We start from the raw sequence: 10,468 nt of genomic DNA, 5'->3' as shown, positions 1-10,468 counted from the left end.
CAGATGAGAGGCTGGCAAGTGAGGCGGGGAACGTTGGAGTCTGCAGCAAGCAAGCCTCGTGCTCGCTTCAGTGCCTGGCTGCCGGCCGCCATCTTGGCTGACAGTTAATTTGCATATACTCACTGATTAGCCAATGAAAAGGGTAGTGGTCGTACGCCAATTACCATGTTTCTCTTTTATTAGTGTAGATGTGTGTGTGTGCATATATATATATATGTGAACATAAAAAAATTAATATAAATGTAAAATATTCCATAACAATTTTAGGTTAATAATAAATTGAAAAATTAAAATGAATGTTAAATGACATTTGTAAGAGCTTATAGTCAAACTGTGTGTTTCAAGATACTTGCAATGTCCTTTAAACACAGTTCAAGATGAGGCCATAGGATCCCTCAATATCACTAAATTACAATGCAGTATTAAATTATGGTGTAGGAGCCCACTGGGACAGCAAAGTAAGGTGGAAGATAGAAAGCAAAAGTATGTCGGGGATTTTAAACAAAGACAACTTAATAATAATGGAGCTGGGGTAGCTCTTAGAGGCACTAAATAATATCACCTCATAAAGTTGAGAACCTCTGAAAAGAGTCCCTCTTTAAACCTCCACCCAAGAATACTCCCAAGAAACAGAGCTTGAGACTTGGTAACGGAGGGTGAGGGTTTAAGGCCAGCTCTTCAGAACTAGGCTCCCTCTATGTGGCAATCCCATTGGAGGACATTCTTTTATATTTTTCTTCTGAAATTCCAAGAAATAATTATTAGAATAGATCCTAAGTAGAGTTCAACAAAGGTTTACCAATAATATGGTGCCCCACATGATTCAAATTTCAGGAAGAAACTTCAGAAAGCAGCTGAAATGACCAATATCTGTTGCTCATCTATGTTCACTTAGGTCACTTCTCATTCTTATATTTAGTTTTAAATGACTATAATAATCAAATATTTTTATTTAGAAGTTAAAAATTCATAATCTTACTAGTATTTAGACCCAGAGAAATGTACTTAGGTTATCTTACAAATAAAAAAAAACTCACTCCAGTCTAAGACCAAAAAACCTCTGGGTGACCAGTCTTTTCTAGATATTCTAAAAGGATGTAGAAGTGTATAGATGATGTTTGAAGTGAATACTGAAAGGAAATTTGAGTTTCCAACAACCCCCATACCTTAGGAAGAGAACGTTTACTTCTATAACATAAGCTCCCTAGGACATACAACTCATTTGCCAACTATCATTCCACATTTGTTTTGCTTTACATTAATCAACTTAAAGGCCTCCACCCAACTTGACCCTGGAAGATGCTCCATACCTTGTTTTCTGTGGTGTTCATACTGGAAGACTTGCTGGTTGATGCAGAGGAAGGAGACACCTAGGAAGGAAAGAAACAAAGTCTGATTCTAGTTAACCCACACCCTACTTCATCCTTCAGCTCCTCTTAACCATACTTGCTCTTACCTCTTCTTACCTTGTCTGGAGTGCCACAAAAGTCCAATTGGTTTTACCCAGTGGGTAAAACCCATTGTAACCAGATCAAATGGTTCAAAGTTTGAATGTGCCACTTACCAAATAATCTTGGGCAAGTTACTTAAATTTTTTAATATCAGTTTCCCCCTTTCTCAATTTTTCTTCAATAGATAATTACCTTATATGTTTACTACTGACTAGTACATAAGTGCTCAGGAAATATTATAATTATTGTGTGTGTTCTTTTTAGAAAAAGCATGGACTTTGAAGCTTGAAACAATGTTGTTCAAATGCTAGCTCTGCCAATTACTAGCTCTGTGACTTTGAGTCTCAGTTTGGGGCCTATACCATCTATTTTGCAGGGTTGTATTTGAGATCATGTGTGTAAAGTGTTAGCACATTGTAGGTGCTCATTAAATTGCCCATGCATTATTCATAATATATTATACAAAATAGAAGGAACAGGGCATAGCTCTAGGAAACAGACTCAGGGAGATTTGAATTGTCCTTCCAGTGTCATGTAAGAAGAGAAGGTGGGGACAAGGTTGTGGAGGAAATATTGCTCTATTATCTGTCTCATCTAGGCTCCTACCTAGAAGGCAGAAGGGGATGAATGGTAACTGAAACACCTTTCCTAGGGATGCCAGTGAGAGGGGAAACCAGCCCCTGATATCTTATCACCCAAACAGTAGAACGTGCATGTGATACTTGCATGGGACTGAATACTACTCTAGTACTTAGCTTGCAATACACTGGTTAATATTAAATGGACAATTACTATCCTTGGGAGTTCCAACCCAGGTTCATTAAACCTCCTTAACATTTGAGTCGTTAGGTGTTAGAGCCCAGGAATTCCATCTGGCACACGCTGCCTCCTTTAGTAACTGGCTGTCAGTAAACAGCTGCTGCCCTGCCAACAGTCCCCAGACCTTGTCCCTGATGCCGGGCCCTGAGCCACTTCAGAGGCTGAGACCCAGGGCGGGATGAGCCCATCCCTGCGAGGCCCTTGCCTCACCCACCTCCACACAACACCTCTCTCAGTGATTGTATGAACCCACTACAGCCCATGAACAATATCACCTTCCCCACAGACCTAACTTAATGTAGAACATCTTGATTATATGTTTATGAATTATGAAATTTATATACTTATATAAAATTACAATTTACAGATAAAAGTCCAAAGCTTTAATATACTGATTTTTCAACATAATCATATGGATTTAACTATTTCTGAGTACACTTCAGCACCAACTGAGCATCCCTCCACTCCAACACATATACACACACACACTCTCTCACACACACTCACACACACACTCACACACACACACACACTCACGCACACTCACTCACACCTGGTCCTGTAGGAGGGCACAGAGTGGTCTCTCACATCATCTTTGGGATAAAGAACTAGAAGATGAACTAAGATAAATCCTCCCTCCACGTTGAATTAATGGACAAAATATGTGTATTTATTTTTCCTTGAGAATTTTTTTAATTTGTGGGGATTAACATTCCCTTATGCATATAATTCTGTCTCTCCACATTTAGAAGTGGTTGTACAAATTTCCATTCAAACTCAAAAAGTTGGCTTTGATATATCCCACTCCTTCAATGAATTCCCTCACCATATAAAACCACCAAAGACCAAACATGCTACATGAAATGCTTTTTAAGCTGCAAATCTTCAAGGGAACATTAATTTATTTCCTAAACACCAATTTTATTAAAACATTCCCCAAATCACTTGGGTTTCCAACCTGCCTTACTACTTTATTAAGCAACAGCTGGATGTAATACTCTATTCCTAGAAAAAATAATTTTCAGAGGCCCATCAAGACAGTAAATTCTACAAGGAATAGCTATAATTAGCATGGAGCAGGTTATCATGGGTAGTTGGCTCAGGGTCTTGGCCCCATATGTTCTCAGCACAGGTTCCTCCACGGAAGTGTTATCGCATCACTGAGGCATGGGACATTGGGAACTGAAATAGGCAGGCTGCTGCCCAGGGTCTGGAAGAAGGAAAGCAATCCCCTCCCACTGCAAATTCATTCACTCCAACCAACTCTAGTTTTGTTCAATGTTTCTTCTGTTTGTAAAGACAAGGAACCTTTAATCCTTGTTATCTCTAGTGAGGGATTGAATATACTTTCATTTTAAATCTGTACTGTTTGAATTTCTAATCATGGGTATAAATAACTTACAATTTAAAAAATTTTGAAGGTTAATTCAAGTGTAGTTAGTGCCAGGTACTATGTTTGGTGACGAGGACACAGTGGTGAAACCGATACACAGGTTCCTATCCTTGCGAAAGTTATTGCCTCATCAGAGATACCATTAATAGAATAATCGCTTCAATCATTACTTGTAAGTGTTATCAAGGGTCCCACAAGAGCATAGACTAGGCAACCAGAGTTAGTGCAGGAGGCAGTTAGGACAGGGGATGCTGAGGAGGTGACAGTTCATGTGGCAACGGAAGGTGAGGAGGCATCACCCAGGCAAAGGCCGGAGCGGCCCCTCTGAGGGGCATGTGCGAGGCTGGACCTAGGTGGCCTGATTTCTGAACCAGTGACTCTGCTGCAGGACCTACCCTTGCAGGTCCTGTCAACATCCCGAGGCAGGCAATTTTAAAACACAACCATCAGCACTCATATGTAAGAAAATAGCTCTACAGGGATTAGCGCTGTAAATCAGACTGAATTGCAGCCATAACAATACTTTCCTTCCCAAATGACCCGCCCAAGTCTCTTAACGTCCAGAGTATTGTTTGTCATTTACAAGCTTGAATGAAGGCATAAACCAGAGTAACAAAGTCAAGAAAAACTACTACTTATAATCATTCTCCACTCACCCACCCATTCACAACTGCTATTTAAAAGGCAATGAGCCAGGCACCGAGGATGCACAATGAGTAAGACACATCAGAGCCCTGAAAGGGTTTGTAGCCCACTGAGGTGGCCTGGATGGCATGCAGGCTTACGCTACAACCCAAGGACTCTAACAGAGGCATGAAGAGAATCCTAGGTGACAAAGCGAACGTTTGAGTGCTCAGTCAGTTTCAGGCCCACCTCAAATAATCTGGCCATATTGTCGTTACATAAAAGATAAACCAATGTCGATAAAACAGAGTGACTGAGCTTAGGAAAAATTAATATTTAATCCTGTATTATCAAATGCAGCATCTCGTCTTCTGGCATCATTCCACAAAGTCTCTTTAAGTGTGTTTACTGGCCACAGTAAGAATTTGGGAAGTTTACTGCCATAAAGGATTAGAGATATGAGGGAAAGACGGTATGCTTTTAAGACCCTCAGAACATGGAAACGGCTCTCCTTTTTCACAAATATTTGGAAAGGTCCCCCAGAGTACAGCCTTCCAGCTCTCTAACCCTCTCTGGTCATTCCCAGGCACATGTATCCCTGTAAAGCAGAACGGCAATGACTCCTGCTGCCCACTGTATCACATGCAACTCCTTTCTCTTGCCCTTAAAGATCCCAATCCCACCCCATCTCTCAATCCAGAACAGCTGCTCCGGGCAGCTGCCCATCCTGTCTCGGAGCTCACCTCGTTCGTCTCTCCTTCATATGGTTTTCATACAAGTGCCACTGGTTGAGATGTTTCTCTTCCCCAAACATCCAAATCCTACTTGCCCTTCCTTTCAGGTGTATGTCTCACTAGCCCCCTCCTTAATGGGCACTCTTCTCCAGTCCCCGCTCAGTGCCTGTACAGGCAGGTCATCACTCAATCGTATCGTGAATGGCCCCTCCACTGCAATGGGTCCCTTTAAAAGTGCTGTCTGTTGGGTACACTAATCGGCTGCCCCCTCTCTGACAGCAGGTCTCTATGTGGGGCTTCTTCTAATTTACATGGGGTTTCTAGTGAGGCTTCCCAAGAAGAGAGATAAGACCTAGGACCATGCGCTACTCTCCTACCATGCTGGCTGTGAGTGGAGAAGCTGTGAGCTCCGCACGGGTCTTGGTGAAGGGCCACGCCGGGGGAGTTAAAGGCTCCCCTAGAAGGAGTGGACCTCGAGGGCTTACTCATCCATTCTGCTGCCATCAAATCTGGCCAACAAAGTCATTCCCTCAGCTCTTTACTTCTCTGTCTTCCACGTCATAGCATCCTCTCACTTGCTTGGTCTCCCAGAAAACTTTCAGAGTCTTTCTGGGTAGTTCCATCTGGTTTATGGGACTCCACACTCCCTCCCGTCCAGACCCACAGCGGCCTCACCTGGATCTCCCGCTGTCACTGGCTGGCGTGGCTCAGAAAGCGCACTGGAGTGAGTCAGAGTGGCTGCACCTCAGCCCAGAGCTTGCTTCCTCTCCCCGCCCTCACGGCAGCATTCCTGTGTCCTCCCACCTGCAACACTAACCACCCTCACACACCTGGTCAGGTAGGTTAGCTTGTGTTGTGGAGGGTTGCTAGGAACGCCAGCCGCACGGAGGTACTCTCCTTTTCCACCCGATGTTCCCTCGGCAGTTTCACTGTGCATCACAGACCGCCCTCGCCCATAGCCGCAGTGACCCTAGAGCAGTGGTTCTCAACCTGGGCTGCACATTAGAATCACCTGATAACAAAGAAACAGAATTTCCGGAGGATGAGGCCCAGAAATCAGGATTTTAAAAAGATTCCCAGGTGATTCTAATGTGCAGCCCAGGTTGAGAACCACTGCCCTAGAGTGACAGGCCCTCTCCCCCCTGAACTGTTTCCTTCTGGAAGCTCTTCCACCTGCCCATCCTGCTCTGTGTTCTTTAATATTCAGTCACAAACCGTCTCCTTCTCTCTTGTAGTACTGCTATCTCAGGAAGTTGATTTCTCCTCATGACCCTAACTATCATTTATTATGATTATGTGACCTATTCTCCCTAACTTAACAGCAGACTCCCTACTTTATCACCAGACTACATTATTTTTCCTTAAAGTGAGGAAGCCAAGAAAGATGCAGGCTCCAATCCCTGCTCCAGTACTTGCTAATCCACATTAATTAACCTCCTGGAGACTCCACTGCCTCCACTCTAAACTGGGAGTAACACCACCTCCCACTGGAGTTGATGTAAAGGTCAAATGACGGAATGCGGGGAACTCCCCTGGCCCGGAACCACTGGCGTCGGGCACAGTGCTAGTCGTCACCACCACGCCACTCTTTCATTTCTTTTGCCTGATCTAATCACGGATCTCCCACACCTGGATTATATCAAGGCCCTTCTAATAGTTTCCAGGTCTGGTTCTTTCCCACCCCCATCCCAACCCTCATCTCTAGCTCCCAATCCTTTTTCTGTCTTTGTCTGCCTGACTAATTTATCTGAAATAAATGTGTACCATGTTCCCACTCTGATGAAATACTAAACTCTCTATGGTTTCCCACTGCATCCTAGATAAGGCTCATAATCTTCTGCCTGAACTTTAGACTCTCTATTACTTGACCTTGACCTAATCTATCTATTCCACTATTTCCCTCAATATTGCCCACAATTCCCCTTCAGCCAGGGTGTCCTTCCTGTCTCGTGGGTGCCTCATCAGGCAGCATAGCTCACTGGTTAAGAGTGTGAGAGGAGTCTGGACTCAAGACTGTCCGGTGGAATTCCAGCTGACACTGAATTCATGTGCAACCTCAAGCAAGTTACTTAACCTCTCTGTGCCTCAGTGTCCACATCTGTAAAATGGAAATAGTAACAATTCTTACTTCATAGGGTTGTTTTAACAATAAGTTAATGTACATGAACCAATAACAGTGCTTGGCAAACGATACATGCTGGGCAACAGCTAGTGTCATCACCACCATCACGCCACATTCCACCTCTGAGCCTTTCATCCTGCCATTCTCATCCCCTACAAAGCCTTTTCCCTGTTCAGGTCCCACTTACCCCTCCCCTTGAGGATTTAGCTCAAGATACAACACCTGCATCTGTTTTAGCTCAGATTATCTTCTCAACTCATGTTTGTACTTCTCATGTGAACACTTACTCATAGATGCTGTGTTGGAGGGTTATTGGGCTCTTTTCTAAATGTATGTCATGGCTTGTCAATGAAGCTATACATTGCTCAAGAGACAGGGATCATCTTTGCAACCCACCATGCACTATAACGCTGAGTGTACTGTTGCAGAGAGAAACTCAAAAATCACTGTTGATTCAAACCTTTGTTTCCATTTTCTAATCAATTAAAATTTCACTTAAAAAAGAATGAGGTATAGTTTTAATACCTCATTTTTTAAAAAAATGCTAGACTCAAGAATATAATAAATAAATTAGAATGCTTAAGTTTCAGACTGATGGCTTCTTAGTGGCCAAGAGTCCACAAGCAAGTCCATTAAACCTGGTAAGCATATTCGTTTCCCACAATGGGAATAGCATGCACCCCACAGGGCTAGGAGAGTCAAGTCAGATACAACATACTCAAGCAAGATGGGCAAAACACAAAATAAGTATTAAAAACGTTCCCAATTTAAAATCTTGGACAAATCAAAAATGATTTTTTAACTTTTAAAACTATCTCTGCTGGATGCACAAGAGGAAAAACAAATAATATGTTTCTCAACCATAATAAGATTCTTATTTAATAACACATCTCAAATACTGAAAGAAGGAACCATGGCTATTTTTTAAGTTCTTTCCTCACAGGAGCTATAAGGCAGACCTGAACTTGAACTCTACGAGGACAGGAGCCATGCCTGTTTCAGCTGCTGCACATCCCCAGAGCCAGGCACATAGTAGTTCCTTAACAAATATTTGTTAAGTAAATGTATGCATTTGTGCATGAATAAACACAAAAGTATTATCTGATGGCTCAAAAGCAACATTATGAGTTTTACAATTATCAGAAATTTTGCTCAAAGCACATCAGAAACTGGTTAGGATAACCCAGATTAAATACACAGTCACTTACAAGCTTATTGTCATCAACCGGGCAGTTGTACAACTTAAAAGACACATGTACACGACAAATCCCGGGGCTGCCTCCTGTACGACACCGGAGCAAGCAGCGGGCGGCTGAGGGCGCCGCTTTCTAAGGAGCGCTCCCCTGCGCTTCACAAACAGCACCTGGGACCCAGTGACCACAGGTGTCTGCAGTGAGGGCTCATTCACGTCAGGCTGATTCAATTCAGATGTTCGGGTCTGTCTATTGTTAGCCATGCTGTCACACCATGGCATACATTCTTGCAATGCCTTAAATTACTAACATAGCATAATAATGGTGCTTTTAAAGAGACCTGCCATACAGTCACCTACCAAAGTATATTATTTATCATAACAAGACCGTGATTCTGATGAAAGATAATGGATCATCTATAAGTGAAGCTGAGCCATCCCTTTGTGCCAGCAGATCTACTTAGGGCACCAACATACGCACATCTCAGCACAAGCAGAATATAAGGTTGATTACAACAGGAACTTAAGTGCAATGTGATGTTGTAAGAGATCGGAAGAGGGAGACGATTTCTGAGATGCTGGTTTGGGAGATGGTTAGGAAAGACTTCACAGAGGCGATGGGAACTACTTATTTAGTATTTATACTAATTGTGTGATCAACAGAGGGGCGGGGACTATCAAATCTCCCATGTGACAGGTGCTTTACCTGTCTGATTTCACTAGATCTGTATAGAATCCTAGGAGGTCACCATTATTATCTGCATCTTATAAATGAGAAAACCGAGGCTCAGAAGTTAGGTACCGTATCCAAGACCTCACAGTTAAGAAGTGGTGACTCCCCTACTTTCAAAAACTAAAATAAAATATTTGAATTTTTAAAAAATGAAGATGAAGGCTGAGATGTGTCTGTCATTCCAGATGAGCTAGACCAGCCGTGGGCAAACTACGGCCCGCGGGCCGGATCCGGCCGGTTTGAAATGAATAAAACTAAAAAAAAAAAAGACCGTACCCTTTTATGTAATGATGTTTACTTTGAATTTATATTAGTTCACACAAACACTCCATCCATGCTTTTGTTCCGGCCCTCCGGTCCAGTTTAAGAACCCATTGTGGCCCTCGAGTCAAAAAGTTTGCCCACCCCTGAGCTAGACCTAGAGGTGGGAAAGTATCAGAGCTACTCAATCCAGACTGCAGCCGGCTAGATGAAGGGGAGCACTGCAAAGCGAGGCGCTCTGAGCATCCGCTGGGGCAGTGGTCGGCAAACTCATTAGTCAACAGAGCCAAATACCAACAGTACAACGATTGAAATTTCTTTTGAGAGACAAATTTTTTAAACTTAAACTATATAGGTAGGTACATTGTTATTAACTTAATTAGGGTACTCCTAAGGCTTAGGAAGAGCCACACTCAAGGGGCCGCTTGTGGCTCGAGAGCCGCAGTTTGCCGACCACAGCGAGTCTGGGGGAAACAGGATGGTTGATTCCATTGCAGCTGAGTATGCTGTGCATTCACGAAACAGAGCACTAAAGGGACACACAGGCAGGATAAAAATAGTGTCTACTCTCTGCTTGCTCTGGAAAGTGAAAAGCACAGAAGCTTTGGCCTCTGATGCAACATGTGGGCAGAGTTCAAAACAAACATCCTAATGTTGCCTGGAAACCCAGACAATGGCCACAGCTGATCTGTGATCTCAATCCAAGCCAGAGAGGCTGCAGGACTTTTGGCCACGTGCTTCGAGTGTCTGATTAAGAGCTCTGACACTGGACCACTCTAAGTGCTTAGGAAAAATCCACAGAAGGCATGAAGTTGAACTTCCGGTACTACGAGGAAATGGATTCATTTGCATTGCTTTGCAAACTCCAGTATTCCAGTGGGGCGTGTTTTGTTTTTGGTTTTGTTCTGGAATGATAATTATCTTGGGGGCAAGTTAAAGAACAAGCGCCTGGATTCGTTATCAAAGAGTAGAAACGCAACTTTTTTCCTGACATTATGTTCCTGCCTCTAAGGATCCTGAATGATTTTCTTTTTCTTTCTTTTTTTTTCTCCCCACTTTATTTTTATTGTTGACACTAATACAGAAGTCTTCATTTTCCCCTCCCCCTTTTGCCACCTCCCCCCAGCCCCTCCCTCCCC

At 43.1% G+C, this 10,468-nt stretch overlaps 1 protein-coding gene across 12 annotated transcripts in view; it reads right to left on the bottom strand.

The window, feature by feature from the left end:
• CAST (calpastatin) overlaps positions 1–10,468 on the bottom strand; it is a 145,220-nt gene that overhangs the window by 54,495 nt on the left and 80,257 nt on the right. For 9 of the 12 annotated variants that reach the window (XM_014543997.1, XM_014543993.1, XM_014543994.1 and 6 more), the window contains one exon: positions 1,311–1,370. In XM_014543997.1, the coding sequence (XP_014399483.1) occupies positions 1,311–1,370 (60 nt within the window). Of the gene's footprint in view, positions 1–1,310; positions 1,371–4,041; positions 4,046–5,696; positions 5,720–10,468 lie in introns of those variants that run through there. The other 3 variants (XM_014544002.1, XM_014544003.1, XM_014544004.1) reach the window with 2 other exon arrangements.

The sequence above is a fragment of the Myotis brandtii genome, unplaced genomic scaffold (genome assembly GCF_000412655.1).
Source record: "Myotis brandtii unplaced genomic scaffold, ASM41265v1 scaffold344, whole genome shotgun sequence".
Classification (NCBI taxonomy): Eukaryota; Metazoa; Chordata; class Mammalia; order Chiroptera; family Vespertilionidae; genus Myotis; species Myotis brandtii.
This window is presented reverse-complemented; position numbering and strand designations above follow the sequence as displayed.